The sequence below is a fragment of the Egretta garzetta genome, unplaced genomic scaffold, assembly GCF_000687185.1.
Source record: "Egretta garzetta isolate BGI_Z169 unplaced genomic scaffold, ASM68718v1 scaffold7, whole genome shotgun sequence".
NCBI classification, from domain to species: Eukaryota; Metazoa; Chordata; class Aves; order Pelecaniformes; family Ardeidae; genus Egretta; species Egretta garzetta.
The window spans coordinates 877,070-894,610 of NW_009260350.1; the positions used below are offsets into that span (position 1 = coordinate 877,070).

The following is a 17,541-nucleotide window of genomic DNA, read 5'->3' on the forward strand; positions in this document are numbered from 1 at the left end:
GGGAAGTGGTCAAGTCCCCATCCCTGGGGGGATTTAACAACGAGTAAAGTAAACGAGGTGCTTAGGGACAGGGTTGGACTCAATGATCTTAAAGGTCCTTTCCAACCAAATGATTCTACGATTCTAAGTTTGTAGGGCCAGGTATAGTAGCTGTGAATCTGCGCAATCTCGCAATAAACACTTTGCTTTTCTGAAACTGTGCAACGGGGAGGGAATTGTGCTGAACATGGTCACTTTTGCTGATGAGCTGTTATGCTTGGGTTGCTCTGTAATATTTGAAAATGAGATACAGTCTTCTGTATCAGTATAAAGATAAGTTGTGTGCTTAGATGTGGCATGTAGTGAACAATCTGCCAAGATTAGCATGGCATAGTTAGATTATATCTCTATTTTGTCCATTAGTTGTGATGAAGATGTGCATAGATTGAAAATTTCAGTTGCTCTTTGATGATACAGTGGCTGCCTAGATTGTCTAGAGTTGCTTTTCCAGGCTTTCAAGTGTTTGGTTGTTTTATATACCTTTTGAAGGCTTTTGTAATTATTTTATGGGTTTCTAAAGGATAAAACAGGGTTTCTTACAGACTTTCCTTTAATATGCTTCAAATTTAATGCCAGAATACCTCAGGGTTGGTTGGTTTATTTGGTTTGGGGTTTTGTTTGTTTGTTTGTTTTTGGTTTGGGGTTTGGGGTTTTTTTGCCTGGGGATTTCCTTAATTGAAAAAAAAAAATACCTAAAGCTATTAACTCTTTTCAGGTACAGGATTCTGGCATAGATTGTATGTATGTATGTATGCCCAAGACAACGTTTCCTATCAAATGTGGCTTTTTGATCTCTATTTTCTTTCTTCTTGGTTCCCAGGACAGGCATTTATATGACATCATGTCCCATTTTCCTGTGTCAGTATTACCCATTACTATTTAGGCTTTATAGTATTTATAAACTCTGTAACCCTGTTGGGTTACGCATAGCTGCAGAGAGCTTTTAAAAATTGGATTTGTTAACAGATTTCCTCTTTCCCCATGAAAAAAGGAAAATTGTAACGTGAAGAACAAATTTTCTCTCTTTAAAACCCCTCCTAAAATCTCTCAATCCATATAGGTTACATTATATAGGTTATAATATATTTGGACTTTAAGCCAAGCCATTTTGGAATTGTCAATAAATATACCGTTAGGAAAATATTCAAGAAAGGAGATCATGTCACTTCTTCTGTAACCCTGCTTTGTTATTTGTCTTAAGTTTCCCAGAAATATCCTACTAGATAAAATGTAACTGAAATATAAAATGGTCTGGTTTAATTTTAGTTATATTCAGGGAAAGAAGTAAAAAAATCTCAGAACATAAAATAAAGGCGAATGCGAGCTTAACTTCCAGCCCTTAAGGGATAAAATCAACTTAAAACACAGCCAGTTTTAAAAAATTAATTAAGTAGTTCGACACATGAACTCTGCATGTCACTGTATCCATTTTGTTTCCCCCATCTCTGTTTTATTCTATTTCAAAACTGGTTTAATAATTTTTACAGAAAGTGCTTGTATTAGTGTATAAAATATATGTGGAAGAAACCATGGATGTATAAAATATATCTTAAAACTGCCTAGATACGTGGTGTGGTTAAACATAAAAATAAAACAAGTAGAAGAAAAAGAGATTATCTTATCTGGCAGTTAGTAGAAATCTCAGATGCTACTTGTAAGAATGGCAGATAAAACAATGTAAAAACAAATGTTCTTTTGTTCCTTTTTGTTTGCATAAATACATTTCTAGGTTCTTATCCCTACAGCAATATAGACGCTAACACATCCTTATGATACAGTCTGCATTCTTTGAAAACTTGAAGCATACGATACAGAATAAAATGTATATTTTGAATAGGGCAGAAAGAGTGCTCAGGAAAGAACCACATGATCATATTTTCATTGGCAATGTTGTGTTTTAAAGTATGAATAATTTTGATTTGACCCTGACCATATGGGCAGCGGGTGCTCCCCCTTCACCCAGCAGGGAGTAGTGTCAGTTGGACTTTTTCTGCTGACACTTTAAAAATCAAATACTGTTAATTTAGATCTAGGAGAGGCATGGTAAAAGGCTGCCAATATATGCGTTACAGATTCTTCAAAAAGAAATGGTTGTCATCTTTCCAGATAGCTGAGAAGAGCTGTATGCTCTGTGGTCTACGGCATTAGATATTTAAGTCTTGTGTAGGAAACTGGAACATTTAAATTTGAATGTGTGGCCAACTGTGCTCTGGGATTTTAATTTTTCCCATTTAATGAACTATCTTATCCCCTTTTCTTTGACATCTAGGCAAAAATGCCTCTAGAACATATTTGTAAGTGTTGAATATGAATTGTATAGAGCTTTCCAGTTTCTGAAATGCTTTTTATTGAGCTGATTTGAAGATTATACTGAGGTTCCTTTCTCTTCTGTTATGATGACTTTGTTTTTGAGTTAGGAGGGGATACAGGTGTTCATCCATGCAGTGTTCATGGCCTTTCATTCATAAAAATCAAATGGGACCATGAAAATGGCCCACCGTTGTTCATATTTTTCTTTACATTGAAGTGGAATGTGGTTTAAAGTGTGTAGTATAAAGCTATTCTGATTAAACAAATGGACACTTCCAATTCATTAAAGGCAAGGCTATTATACTTGTTGAATTTTTGCTTTTCACTGATTTTCTGTAAGTCTGTTGTGCTGCCACACCTTTTTCTTTTTTCATCTATCCCGTGCTGCCATCCACAATGCTGTTACTTTGATAGAATATATTTCTTAAAATTTTTCTGCTTTTCCTGGTTACATACAGTGTTGCATACAGTAATATAACCAATTGCTAGGCAGATTCGTCAGGTTGTACTGCCTCCATCGCACCTCCTGTTCGGTTTGCTTAAATACCACGCTTTGAAAGCCTCTCTGAGAGGTATTAGCCTCATTTCACTTAAGAGAAAATTGAGGCAAAAAAAGGTAAAGTGCTTTGGCAATGGCACACTGTAAGTCAGCGGCAGATCTGAGAATACAAACAGAACTCCTGACTCCCAGTGCAGTGCTTTAGATGTGACAGTTCTCTCTCAAATAGTAAATTGCATTGCAGCATATTTATACTCTAGACCAAATTAAAAAAAAGAAAAAAGCTATTTACTGTAAGAAACAAAACTGTTTCTAATCTAAGTACACTCCTGTGCATAAAATCTACCATTACAATATTGCTTTTGTTTAAATTTGAAAAAAATTAAAAGCCAGGTTGTCTCCTTGCTTGGCAACAAATCGTTCTGTGAGAAAACACTTTTTCAAAATCTTGACTCACTGACTTGTAATTTAATTTATTTTTCTTTCCAGGTGATTACGGATTTGGAAGAGCAGCTGAACCAGCTCAGTGAAGACAATGCAGAACTGAACAATCAGAATTTCTTCCTGTCCAAACAACTTGATGAGGCCTCGGGGGCCAATGATGAGGTTGTCCAGTTGCGAAGTGAAGTTGACCATCTCCGTCGGGAGATCACTGAGAGAGAGATGCAGCTTACCAGTCAGAAACAAGTAAGGTTTTATCAGTCTGGATCACAATCTCTTTGTGATAGGTAGCTAATTATCTGAAAGGCAAAAAGTTCTTTTGAATCTGGAAACCTGTAAGGAATGACTATGCTTCCAGGGGCAATGGTGTTTAAGCCTTCCTTCCCAGAGCAGATGACTGAGTGGAAAAATGTTGCATTTCCCATTGTATTTTTATGCAATTTTATTTAGAAATTTTGCGCTCTGAAGATATTGTAATCTAGAATTAATTCATTTTAATTTTGTGACCCTGGAAATTTCAAAATTTTCATAATGAGGTAGAACTGACATTAACGACAATCACAAGTGAATGTATGGAAGCCTCGAAATAAATGGGTTGTGATTTACCAGCTTATGTTTGCTGCCAATTTGCATGTACTGTAATTTAAATGGTAAGGCTGAAGCTTAAAGTGCACGCTTGATGTGGGATGTGAGAATTGATAGGAGGATTTATTTTTAGACTATGGAGGCCTTGAAGACAACATGCACAATGCTGGAAGAGCAAGTAATGGACTTGGAGGCCCTGAATGATGAACTCTTGGAGAAAGAGCGTCAGTGGGAAGCATGGAGAAGCGTTCTAGGGGATGAGAAGTCCCAGTTTGAATGTCGAGTTAGAGAGTTGCAGAGGATGCTGGATACTGAGAAACAGAGCAGGTCTCTCCCCCCTCCTCCTCCTTTTATTAACTTTTATGAAAATGCTCTATAGAAGCTAGTACAAAAAATTATATTTAGAATAGGATATGGGAGTTAGAACTAAATATACATTCTTATGAGGTAGTTCTAAAAATGGTTTATTAGTTAATAGTCATTCACCAGTGATATTGTTCCTTTTGTTTCTTTGCAAGTGAGTGATTCGAGGGGAGTGGTATTTATCCATTGTAATTTATAAAATGGCTCGATTTATTATCATCTACTTTATTATATGGAATAATGGTCTTTGCTCCTAACTGTTCCTGTGGGGTCTTGAAATTTTCAGGCTGTAGTTCTAGCAGGGGCAGGAACAGGGTTATGTAATATAAAAGTGTTGCAGCAAACAGGCTGGCTTTATAAAGTAACATCTTGAATTTGAGGCAATCCTCTGAAAGAGTTATTGATGCCACTGCATGCTAGGAAGAGGTCAAGCCCAGGAAGGAGTTAGGTAACATTATTTTCCATTTTAATACAGAGTGAGAGCAGATCAGCGTATTACTGAATCTCGCCAGGTGGTAGAACTAGCTGTCAAGGAACACAAGGCAGAGATTCTAGCCCTCCAGCAAGCACTGAAGGAACAAAAACTTAAAGCTGAGAGCCTTTCGGATAAGGTAAGTAACTTGCAACCCTAGACTTTAATAATTAGATGAGATACTTTTCTAGAGATAATGCTTGTAGAAATGTGGTCTTGAGATGCTTTTTCAAGACATTAGAGCAAATGCAAAAGACTGGAGGTAATAGAATTCTATCTTCAAGCCAAAGACCTCAGATTTCCTTTTGAAAAAGACTAAAGCAGAAAGCAGCCTGTGATGCCTAGTGTTCAGCGAAGTCCTTCAATAACTTGATATCCGCACTTGAGCAATGGCATACCAAAGTGTTGTTTGGTTGGTTTTCCCCCTTATAGTAAGTAAAGGATAATTGTATCATTTTTCTTCAGTGTGTGTTTGGTGAAGTTGGATTTTAAGATTGTTGAACGCGATATTTATTAGCGTTCAATGTTATTCTGACCATCTGTCCCACCTGCCTAGCTCAATGACCTGGAGAAGAAGCATGCTATGTTGGAAATGAATGCACGCAGTCTACAACAGAAGCTTGAGACAGAAAGGGAACTCAAGCAGAGACTTCTGGAGGAGGTAACCTTGGAAATTCATGTTATAACTTCAGACAAAGGTTCCACATCTTGGGGGGAGGGGTGTGTTATTTAAAAACAAGCAAACAACGAACCCAAAACACTGGCCTTTGTTTTCCTGTTAACAGCAGGCAAAGCTGCAGCAGCAAATGGATCTACAAAAGAATCACATCTTCCGCCTAACTCAAGGTCTGCAAGAGGCTCTAGATCGAGCAGATCTTCTGAAGACTGAAAGAAGTGACCTGGAATATCAGCTGGAAAACATTCAGGTGAGGATGAGGAAACAGTGGGCAGGACTCTGCTCCCTATCCTAAAACCCCACTCCCTGGGGGATTTTGGGATGTGATCTACTGTTCCTGTGTGACAACTTTCCTTGTACTATTTATCAGTTCTGTTCTGCTTTTGAGTTATCTGTTTATTTCTTTTATTAAGATGAAATTTCATTTATGTGTGTGTGGTTCACAGGTACTCTATTCCCATGAAAAAGTGAAAATGGAGGGCACTATTTCTCAGCAAACCAAACTCATTGATTTCCTTCAGGCCAAGATGGACCAACCAGCGAAAAAGAAAAAGGTGGGTGAAAAAGGTTTGAGAGGCATGGAAGTAAATTATGGTTTTGTGATTAGTTACGTGCTATGTATTCTTAATTTTCTGTTTTATCTTTCTTTGTGTAACACAAATGTGTCCTCATTTAAGAGCATTCTGAGTTGCTGAATGCAAACTTTACTAGGCAGAATGTGTTCTTTGTGGCTTTTCCAGTATTTTGTTATTCCTGCAATACTTAGGTTACAAACCAGTAACTACACCTCAGAGAGGCTGTAGGAATTCAGAATTTTAACATGCTTTTTTTTGTTGTTTTCTAATGGTAAGTATGTATGAGTGTATGAACATACTGTGTATCTAGAGTGGTTGTCTTATAGTTACAGCATAGGATTGATTAGTCAGGCGATGTGACTTGTGTCACATCTTTGTCATAAGCCGTTCTGTCATTTTGAATTAAGTAATTTAATTTTAACCACGTATTTTGAGATCCTCTGTTTAGATGCTTTCGGAAACTCAAGGTGTGAGTACTAACAGGTAATGTACGTCCCTCTTTAAATTAATCCATATTTCAACATTTTCTCTCCAGTGCCAGTATGAACTAAAAATCCATCCTTACGCGTATCAGAATTACCATTAGGCCCTCTGGCCGGACTGCCACTAGCTAGTTTCACTTTGCCTAGTTTAAGCCATCTCTTACTAGGAGTTAGGAGTTGTCTGTGTGTTTCTGTTGCTAGGGCCTGTTTAGTCGGCGGAAAGAGGACCCTTCTTTACCCACACAGGTTCCCCTGCAATACAATGAGCTGAAAGTGGCACTGGAGAAGGAGAAGGCTCGTTCTGCTGAGCTGGAGGAGGCTCTACAGAAAACACGCATTGAACTCAGATCTGCTCGTGAAGAAGGTAGGGGTTAACAGAAAAGGTGAATCTGGAAGGAGACGCACATTTTTGGTCTGAAAACGTGCCTTTAATTGTGTGCTGCTATAGCAGTAGCATATGTTGTTTAATTCTTATCTACTGCTGTGAAGATGCAATAAGGCTACATTTTTTTCTGTGGGTTGCAACCACTGAATGGTTACACAGAACCACTGCTATGAACTAGTGTTTCATATTGGTTATATTAACAAGTGGCATTTATCTCGTCTATAGCTGCTCATCGGAAAATATCAGACCACCCTCATCCATCTACTCCAGCCACAGCCCGGCAGCAGATCATCATGTCTGCTATAGTCCGCTCACCAGAGCATCAGCCTACTCCAATCAGTTTGCTAGCTCCACCCTCCAGTCGCAGGAAGGAATCTTCCACACCAGAGGGTGGGTTCTTGGTGAACTTTTCTGTTATTATTTTTCTATCTACTATTTCAACGCTCTCTTTTTCTTTTTCATTTTATTTCAAACCCAGATATTATTCATAGGAATATTAGATCATAAGTTTTGCTGTAATTTTTAGTTTAAAATTCTCAATTTGGATTATATAATTTATTTGTGAAAACTTCAGCAATAAAGTAATTATTAGCACGCATTGTTTTAAGAGCAGGGTTTTTTTCAAAGGAGTATGTTTTCTGCACTAGTCTCTGCGTTGATCAAAAGGATTTGTGGCTGTTTCCATAGCAGTTAACATTTTCACTTGCCTAAACTGCAGATTTGTTCTGCTGAGCAGAAAGATTTTATTAAGACTTTTGGTAAAGGAAAAAGACTTCAGTTAGGCATAAAAGGAAGATACCAGGTCAAAGATGACATTAATTTCCTGTGAACTAGAAAAAGAGGATACCCATATCTTTGAGAATGGAGGGAAGAGGATCATCAGAAAAAAATAAAGGATAAAGGATTGAGGGCTCTGCTCATTTATTCTTAATTAACCAGTATTCCAGAGTGTGTGTTGAACCCAGAGACTCTGAAGCAAAAATTCCAGCTTTTAGCTGGAAAAAGCCAGAACCCACAAACTGGTGCAGCCGTCGCAGATAGCTGGGGAGGCACAGGGTGCTATGAGGATGGGTAACACTGGCATGGGAAGACGTTCTCCGAGGCAGATCACGGGCCGGGAAGAGAATCACGTTCGTCAGTAAAAGACCATGCCTTGAGGATAAACTTTGCTCGATATAGATCCACTGACAGGGATTTTAGGTATGCTCTAAGATATGCTGGCACTGATGGTTAGCATGAAGGCGGCCTGCTGTGTATTGATTACAACAGTATAGGTGTTGAAGGGTTTGTTAGCTATAAGCAAAATTGAGAGATTAGTTTAGCACGTCGTAAGAATTGGAACTGAGTGCAGACTTGAAATGTAGATGGTTTGATTGACATAATCTTGCTACACCAAACATTAGCCGTTTCAGTTCTACAGTCTGTTCTCAAGCAGCACATTCTGTGCATCTGTATAAGGTAATTACTGAGGTGGGAATGTCGCTTTAAAAATAGCCACTTTATATTACCTTGGCCTTAAAATGACAAAACCTACTATAATTTTCATCCTTATCACCATTCTCATCCTCATAATAAATTCTCTCCCTTTCAGAGTACAGCCGACGCCTGAAAGAGCGAATGCATCATAATATCCCACATCGTTTTAATGTGGGGCTAAATATGAGAGCAACAAAATGTGCGGTGTGTCTGGATACTGTTCACTTTGGACGACAAGCATCTAAATGTCTCGGTAAGAGCAGCGTGTGTGCATAAACAAAGTGTAAGTGCATGGTAGAACGAAAAAGCAGCATCCATCTAGAACAGATATTCAGTGAAAGCTGAAGAAAGGACCAAGTATGAAGACTTTGAAACTAGTTGGTGCAAACGTTCTACCTTAGAAAGCATGTGATGGTTTAGAGTAGAAGGAGGTTCTTGGAGAAGCCGGGGTTTGTGCATTAGAAGTTGAGGCAGCTGTGTCATGACTTTTTTTGTCATTTAACAGAAGTTTTTCTCTGTCCTTTTGTCAGAATGCCAGGTGATGTGTCACCCAAAATGCTCAACTTGCTTGCCAGCTACTTGTGGACTGCCAGCAGAATATGCCACGCACTTCTCTGAAGCGTTCTGCCGGGATAAAATGAATTCTCCCGGTCTGCAGCTGAAGGAGCCAAGCAGCAGTCTACGTCTTGAAGGATGGATGAAAGTGCCAAGGTATAAGCTTGAATCGTGGTGCCATATCAGGTGCTGAAACATTTGGAACAGTTCCTTATGTTATCCTGGCTCTTACAATGTGATAATCGGTACATGCCCATTACAGTTATTTATTGCCACTGGGATTCGTCTTTCTGGGAGTTGCATGCTTGTTTTAGTCAGAATCCAAGCAGAAAATCCAACATGGCTTTGTGCTTATTTTCTTCAGGAATAATAAACGTGGGCAACAGGGCTGGGACAGGAAGTATATTGTCCTGGAGGGAACGAAAGTGCTCATTTATGATGCAGAAGCAAGAGAAGGTAACTTAGCATTTCTAGGAAGAACTTTTTTTTTTTTTTTTTAATTAATCTTCAGGTATTGTTTGGTGAGTTGAGAGGCTTAACGATTGTTACTGTTTGCTGTGGCCATACGTAATTTAGCTGAATCTTCTGTAATAAGGCAACGTTGTTGTTTTCCTAAATCCATAGCAGTTTTACTAGCTGGTACGTCGTAATAATGCAGCTGTGGAACATCCAGTGTGTCCACTTCATTTTGCTGTCACGATTATTTTCTTGTCATTTACTTGTTTGTTCTTCTTTCTTAACGTCTCTCCCCATTCTCCCTGCAGCTGGACAGAGGCCTCTGGAGGAATTTGAGCTCTGCCTTCCCGATGGTGATGTAACAGTTCATGGAGCTGTAGGAGCCACTGAACTTACAAATACAGCAAAGACAGGTGAGAATCTTATGTAGATGAGGTCAAATGGATTTCATCTGGCTTGCCATCAGTTGCCTTCTGTTTGGCTGAACAGAATTTTCTCCCTTTAACTTCTACTCTGTAACTGTGTAATTTTGAGGTTACCTCTATTTGAATTAGGTGAATAAGTCAGTCATCTAGATTTAGTTACACATAGGTGGTTGCTTCTGTCATGGTAGTTGAACTGTGAATAATATAATCATGAAGCCAAATGGAAGTAAATTTTCAGAGTTTTGTAACATACCTAAAAGCACTCGCTTTATTTAAATTTCTTCTCTCAACGCTCTCTATCAAGTGTGAAGTGTCATAATTCATGCCACCACTGTGCTCTAACCAGAAAGTCATTGCCTTAGGAATACTGTGGGGTGTATACAGTCTCTTATTATGAAAAAATGTTGATGTTTTGATTTGTATGTATTGAATAGAACTGATGAAAAGATTATGTATGTCTTGACTTTAACATTAAAGGACACAGATTGTTAAAAACAAAGGTTTCCATAACCAATTTTTACAGATTTTTCTTGAACAGTACAGGGAAAACTTTAGTCAAGTGGCTGGTTTTGCACTTTTTTTCACAATGGTCTTTCTCTTTTGAATAAAAGGCAAGATATTATTTTTATTTAGTAGAGACAGCATTGTATGGATGGGTTACGTACATCCAGCTAATATTTAGCTTTAAGTAGCTAGCCTGTGCAGGACCTGTAAAGGAGAAGCCTATGTATAAATTGCCATGGTAACACATCATGATAAATACAACTTCTCTCCAATGAGGCTGAAAGGTGTTGATTTTAAGTCCACTGACAATATTCCAAAAACTAATCTAAGTCTTATTCTATCTATATAACATCTCAGATGTGCCATATATCCTAAAATTGGAGTCTCATCCACACACCACTTGCTGGCCTGGTAGAACACTCTACCTGTTAGCACCCAGCTTCCCTGACAAACAGCGCTGGGTCACAGCACTGGAATCAATAGTGGCAGGTGGGAGAGTTTCCAGAGAAAAAGCTGAGGCTGATGCTGTGAGTATAAAAGTTTCATTTAATAATAAAATATTCTGGGAGGGAGCAGAGTTTTGAAAAATAATTTTTCAGTATTTGACATACTGAGGTTTAACTGAAGGTAAGTTATTACTTCTGCCTTCTGATGGACAGTACGAGTACCTGGAGACCAGATCGTTGTGAGCCTGATGCTTTATCTTGTAACACCTTTCTTTGGTCTTGGGGAGTATAGCAAGAGGATCCCCAAATGATCTCTCTCTAATTCCAGCTAACAGAAAAGGAAGAGCGAGCAGTTAAGACATGGTTTAAATCCAATCTCATAATGTACTGCATCGAATGAACAAACCTCAAAGAAAGAAACAAGCAAAAAGCTCCCTCCTCTCCCATTCTTACTGAGTCGGGGTGTTTTTCTTTCTTGGGGGGGGTGGTGTGTGTGGTTTTTAGTTTAAGTTTTATTCCTGATAGGAATAAGAGGTTAAATGCATTTGTTTTGGGTTTGGATAGCCTTTTTCATCATTGTTGCACTGATAACTCGCTATTTTCTGATAAAGGGAGATTTGATTCTATGGCATTGCATATTCGACTGTTAGCTCTGGAGGCAGGGAATGTCTGACTAGCGGGAAATCTTCTCTTTTCTCATGCTACCATTCCTTGTGTCTCTGAGGAAAATACACGCTCCCACCAACATTTGGCATTTTTTTTTTAATCCTTCCCCTAGGAAAATTTCACGGCTCCATTGCAGGAGACTGGGAGAAGTGGAAAGGATAGGGACAACAATAGGCTCTATTGGAGTTTAAGTCAATTCTGGTCAGTTTGCCTGACTCTGTCTCAGGTAGATGAAAGTTTACCAATTAATTTGTAGGCCATATCCCTGCAATTTTTAGCTTTCTGAGAAAAAGAAATCTGTGCCAAGCTTTTTGCCTGTCTGAAATGATGACCTTAACATTGTTAAAATATCGATAGAGAAAAAGATTAACTCAACAAAAAACCCATATTTTTTGTCATTTGCAGAAATTGCTTGGAAACTCCCTGCTGAAGCTGGAAGGTGAAGACCGTTTGGATATAAATTGCACAATGCCCTTCAGTGACCAGGTAATGATAATATTCAGTTGGGCCTTTCTGAGTATTGGGTATTTCATCCATGGAATGGTATCTTAAGAGCTGTTTGTGCAATTATCTACTTGTTTGTTGGGTGGGTTTTTCTCTTCACTGGTAAACAGTGACAGTATTGTCCACGTTTGCTCTTGGAGTGTTCCTTGTTCCCCTCCTTTTTATTTCTTTCCTCTTGTCACTGTAGGTTGTACTGGTGGGTGCAGAAGAAGGTCTCTATGCCCTGAATGTCCTGAAGAATTCCTTAACGCACATCCCAGGAATGGGTGCCGTCTTCCAAATTCACCTCATCAAGGATCTGGAGAAGCTACTCATGATAGCGGGTAGGGGGCTATGCATTCCCATTTGTCCTGCAGTAAATACACGGTAATTGCTCTGTCCCGCCAGGAATACTGTGGTGCCAAAGGGCCAGGCTGCCCTTTAGATTCAGTACTCATCCTTTTTTTTATCAGGATGTTGTCAGGATGCGATTACTGTGGTTAGCACAGTGTTGTCTGAGGCTTTTTTGTAAATGAGTATGTGAATGAAGGCTGAGTTCACAAGAAAGTGATTTCACAGTTTCTGAAGCCAAGGGAGGGAGGAACCAGAGACAAAACATTACCAGCACAGGGGTTCATCATCATTTTAAGTTCAATTTTAAAAAGTGTCGAGCTGATCAGTGAGCTTCTCTCTTCCTGATCACTACGTAACCTTTCTTTTTAAAGTAGTTAACCATTTGAGGACCAGAATGTGGTCACTGTGGGCTAGGGCCAACAACTCTTAACCTCTCTTGCTCTAAACACTCATCCATGTAACAAAATTGGGACTTCTTTCTGCTTTGTTTAAGATTCTCTTACGAAAGGAACACCAGCTTTAATCTCTCCATCTGTGGTTTTCCAGAGATAATCCTTCCTACACTGACTTTAGCATGCTGAACGTTAGGGCGTATCTTCATCTGAAAGCCCAAATTATCAAGTGTCTATTATGGCATTTGTAGGGAATGAAAAACAAAGTCTCCCTCTTGTTCTGTTTGTTCTGCATTTTCCCACTGGTAAAGATTTAAGCTGTCCCTGCTTTATTTGTGTCAGGGTGATAGAGAAAAAAACAACTGGAAAAAGAAAATCTCACACAGAATTAGGAGAAGGTTGTGTTACTGTGCCGCTAGACTTCTGAGAGGAATGGGCCTTGGTCTGTAACACAATTTATTAGGGCACTTCTTGGAAATCCCTTGCCGGTTCCGTGGTGCAGAGAGGCTAAAGCACCTTTTACTTTAAGAGGTTCTGCAGGATAAAATAAAACTTCCTGGCTCATTTTGAATAGTGTCCTAATGAGGCCACTGTTATTGTGATCTGCTAGACCTTAGCAACACTAATAATCCACAGAAAGAATGGTTGTTCTCCTGGTGGATTTAGTGCCTGTTGTGTGGTTGGGTTTTTGTAAGTTTTCTGTTTCACTTTTAATGGGAATAATATGGAATGAACTCTACATGGTTCATTGTGACTGTTACCACAGTAACAGCCTGTAATGATACGCTGCTGCTTAGGTAACAGAACAGACTTCTGTAGAGAATAGGGACTTCTCCCTTGACAAAATGTAACCATTTTTGTTTCCAGGAGAAGAAAGGGCTCTGTGTCTTGTCGATGTAAAGAAAGTGAAGCAATCCCTAGCCCAGTCTCACCTCCCAGCCCAGCCTGATATCTCGCCAAACGTCTTTGAGGCTGTCAAAGGATGTCACCTTTTTGCTGCTGGCAAGGTAGGATACAGCTCCCTCGTGCCCCCAGAGCACCCTTTACACTGCATTGAGTTTAGTGTTAATGAAATCAGCATCTTTATAGACCTTGGTTTTGTTGCCAGTGAAACATTCTTGGTTTAAATCTTTTTCTTCAAATAAGAAGAGTATAGGGGCTGAAGAGGGGCTGAGCTGGAGACAGTATGGGAGGATCTTCTGCTAATATGAATAAATTCAGTCGGGATGACAGGACGGTATAGCCTAAGCTGCTACCTAATAAGAAATACGGCATAGTATAGTGTAACTGCCTCCTCACAGCTGACTTCAATTTTGAGATTTATAATTAGTGAATTCCATCCACTGTTTGTTCTTGGATGCCATGTAACTGTTTCCAGGCTAGCAAATTTACTTAGGTGTTTGCGTCACTTGATAACACTTGATATTTACATTAATTCCCAGTTTTAGAATGGAACATTCGGCCACAGCAAAAACTCTCATTAACAGTTACTTCTACAGACTACTTTAATAACAAACTGAATGTCATTCATTTCAAAGTGATGTTTAAGATAATAGTTTCAGGGGTTAAGATTTAGACCTAACCTGTGTGAATTTCTTATCCCTTTTAGTGAAACATTTTTCTGTGGAAAACCTTCAAATTTGTTATTAACTTCTTTAAAGTATAAAATAAATCGTAGAAGCAGTTCAAATTCATGTTCTCTTTTGAGAATGTGAAGAGGCTTTTCATGATTTCACTAATTGACAATAACTACCCTATTAAAAATGTACTTGCTTATCTCTGCAAAGGTACTTGGATCAGTTTCACACGCTCAGCACTAGGATTTACTCTCTGTTACCACCCTGAGCTATGCTTGTAATCTTCCCTACAGGTTGAGAATGGTCTTTGTATCTGTGCAGCCATGCCCAATAAAGTGGTTGTTCTGCGATACAATGAGAGCTTGAGCAAGTTCTGTATCAGAAAGGTAAGCTTAGTAATTCCCTTCGGTAGCTAAGGTAATTCGCATACTGCACTAAGCCTCTGCTTTGGAGCAAACATCTTAAACCTTTGTGCATGCGTAAGAACATTTGTTTGTCAGCTGAAGTGATAGCAAATAGCAACGCGCACTGACTAAAATGGGAGTAGGCAGCAATTTCCTTTAATAAGAGTTGGCATATTTGGAGAGATGCAGAACAGAACTGTGATTTTTTTAGATACTGGACTCAGCTGTAATCATACCCTCGCTTATTTACCCCAAAAAAGGCTTTCTTCTCAATTACCCAGCAGTGTTCTCTCACCTCTGCTGTCTTTGCAGAAATCCGTAACACACAACCTCTCTCTCCTTTGCAAGTAAGGAAGCAGTGGGGATCGGGATTTGTTTACTGTACCAGGAAAGATCAAAGGGCATTTGGTGTGGTTCTGTCCTGGGATAGGCAGCTGTCTCACACTCCCCCCAGTACAGGTGTACTTTCTCCCAGCCAGCACACAAGGCAGTGAGATACGGATCTCACATGGCTGTGTGCCCCTCCTCGGTATGGAACCCTGTCTGCCTGCAACGCCGGGACTGTACGGCGCTGGTACCTGCACTGCTTCGTTCTGCCGTGCTTGGGTATGAGAAGCAGAACGAGGGCGACTCTTCTTCACACAGCAAATTGCAGGCAGATAACACTCTGACCATCTAATCCACTCGTGCTCTCAAAGACAAGTGCAAGGAAATCTCATGAATAAATTTTATATGCTCGTATGCATCCAGAAAAAAACAAAATAGGGACCTCTCCTCAAACAGAGGTTAAACACTTCCCACCTTAAAACAGGCTGCTACCCAGAAACTCATCTCCTTTCCAACTCAGAAATTAGGGGATGTTCAGGTCAAACTACATATCCCTGTGAGCATCTGCAGGTTACTGTGGAGGCGCTGGTTCAATTTACAGCTGGGCTGAGGCTTTTATCCCCACTGAGTGCTACCCTGGCACTGCTGTAAGGAAGCAGCGTCAGCACAGTGAGTAAGCAAAGATGTGTTTGGTGGAGGGGATCTTGGCACGTGCCAGCAAACCTGGAACATGGGCAAGCACTGGAGCTGGTATCAACTCTCGCTCACAGTCGCCGTCCCCTGCTAGTGCTGCTGTTCACCTCCATAGCGCCGGGTGCCTTGACAAGGGCTTACATACAAACCGCGTAAAGGCGTGTTTTGGAAGGCAGATTCGCCTTATCTTCACTAATCCAGACAACTGAATTTAGATCCTGACAAGATGGCAGCAAGCCCAGAATATGTTCTTCTGTTCTGCCAACTAAATTTCCAGATAAACTAGGAATTATGCAAGGAATCTTGTCCTCAGAAGATCTGGGGGTTGGTTTGGTGTGTCAGGCTAACCTGCAGAGCTATCCTAGCTGTTCAATCACAGTGCAAATCAGGGCAGACAACGTATCTGTGTTACGTTGTGCAAAGAAGGAAGATTGGGTACGTTTGTCTTCCTTTTGCTTAAGGAGCCATCAAGCTAATTTTGTAAGCGTTAACAGCAGAGATGCTTTGCTTTTGAGAGACAGTTAAGTGACTCTGAGGTTGCTGTCTCTCCCCTTTAAAGAGACAAATGTGGCAATATATAATCTTCCAAATGAAGAAAAATCTGTAAACTGTTACAGGGAACTAATATTGGTCTGCATTTTCCTCCTCTTTTCCAGGAGATCGAAACCTCTGAGCCTTGCAGCTGCATCCATTTGACCACTTACAGCATCATCATTGGAACCAACAAATTCTATGAGATTGAGATGAAGCAGTATACGCTGGAGGGTAGGAGACATTTCCTGAGGAACGCACCATGTGGCTCCACCAGATTCTTTTGGTGGGGCTTTTGTAGAGCAGTTTAGAGACAAAAAATTGGTGCTGATCAGGCTTGTTTTCCCCATTCTCCTTGCAGAGTTTCTGGATAAAAATGACCACACTTTGGCCTCTGCTGTGTTTGCTGCTTCCACCAACAGTTTTCCAGTCAGTATCATCCAAGTGAACCCAACGGGGCAGAGGGAGGAGTATCTGCTGTGTTTCCATGGTAAGCGTTGTGCATCTTTGGTGCGTGTACTGTCAGAAGGTACCCAAGTACTGGTGTATAGGAAAGCTGAACAGAGTTGACTTTCTAGTACCTGGTAAGGAATATTTGTTGAACATTGTGGATCTAAAAGCCCAGGAAGAGGCCGATGGTTTAAACGTAACACACACACATTGGCATCAAAATAGCACTTGCTGAGGTGCTTTGGGTCAGCTTGCTTCCGGCTTAAAAAGTTCTCCGTGCCTGTGGATCAGCCACTGCAAGCAGGCTTGTGCTTAAAGCGAGGGGTTGCAGTCAATGTGAAGTGCAGACAGGTGTTTGATTATCCTGATAAAATGTTAAGGGGTTTTCAAACTGTGGCATTCTTGTCTGGTTTCCATGCAGACAGATGAGACTAAAGAGAGGGTGATATTTTTTCATATGGCTGCTTTTATTGGCCTTCCAGCATAGTGTCATGGAAATGCATGGGAAGTCTTCAAAAGCCCACGAGCAGTAACTTTGGGTGAGTTACAGTAAGAGTCTCATAGGTCTTCCCAACAGTAAATTATATAATTAAATTATATATTATAAAGATTAAATAATAACCTTACCTTAACTGGTACAGAGAGCCCTAGAATTGCAGTACCTTTTGGGACCACAAGTACTCCTACATCCAGCCAAGTCAATGGCAATTCAGGGTAATTCACGGCACTGTAGGAGCTGCAAGACAGAGAGCACCATGTCCGAAAGCCCAGGGTCCTCTGTCCCGTCAAAAATAAATGAATAAAAATCAGGCCTGTGCTCATGACATGGCATTTCTTTCTTGGCAGAGTTTGGTGTCTTTGTGGATTCCTATGGAAGACGCAGTAGGACAGATGACCTGAAATGGAATCGCTTGCCCTTAGCTTTTGGTAGGTATGGAGGGACATTCACTGGCATTATGGAAATTGCTGAAACCA

At 40.0% G+C, this 17,541-nt stretch overlaps 1 protein-coding gene across 1 annotated transcript in view; it reads left to right on the forward strand.

The window, feature by feature from the left end:
* Positions 1 to 17,541, forward strand: part of CIT (citron rho-interacting serine/threonine kinase) — an 81,286-nt gene that overhangs the window by 59,199 nt on the left and 4,546 nt on the right. Inside the window, exons 25-44 of the mRNA XM_035898399.1 lie at positions 3,338 to 3,535; positions 4,008 to 4,201; positions 4,713 to 4,848; positions 5,266 to 5,370; positions 5,495 to 5,635; positions 5,832 to 5,939; positions 6,689 to 6,806; positions 7,053 to 7,217; positions 8,419 to 8,556; positions 8,834 to 9,014; positions 9,223 to 9,314; positions 9,623 to 9,727; positions 10,601 to 10,770; positions 11,761 to 11,841; positions 12,047 to 12,182; positions 13,452 to 13,591; positions 14,455 to 14,547; positions 16,242 to 16,350; positions 16,478 to 16,606; positions 17,413 to 17,493. Of these exons, the coding sequence (XP_035754292.1) occupies positions 3,338 to 3,535; positions 4,008 to 4,201; positions 4,713 to 4,848; positions 5,266 to 5,370; positions 5,495 to 5,635; positions 5,832 to 5,939; positions 6,689 to 6,806; positions 7,053 to 7,217; positions 8,419 to 8,556; positions 8,834 to 9,014; positions 9,223 to 9,314; positions 9,623 to 9,727; positions 10,601 to 10,770; positions 11,761 to 11,841; positions 12,047 to 12,182; positions 13,452 to 13,591; positions 14,455 to 14,547; positions 16,242 to 16,350; positions 16,478 to 16,606; positions 17,413 to 17,493 (2,620 nt within the window). The remainder of the gene's footprint in view (positions 1 to 3,337; positions 3,536 to 4,007; positions 4,202 to 4,712; positions 4,849 to 5,265; positions 5,371 to 5,494; positions 5,636 to 5,831; positions 5,940 to 6,688; positions 6,807 to 7,052; positions 7,218 to 8,418; positions 8,557 to 8,833; positions 9,015 to 9,222; positions 9,315 to 9,622; positions 9,728 to 10,600; positions 10,771 to 11,760; positions 11,842 to 12,046; positions 12,183 to 13,451; positions 13,592 to 14,454; positions 14,548 to 16,241; positions 16,351 to 16,477; positions 16,607 to 17,412; positions 17,494 to 17,541) is intronic.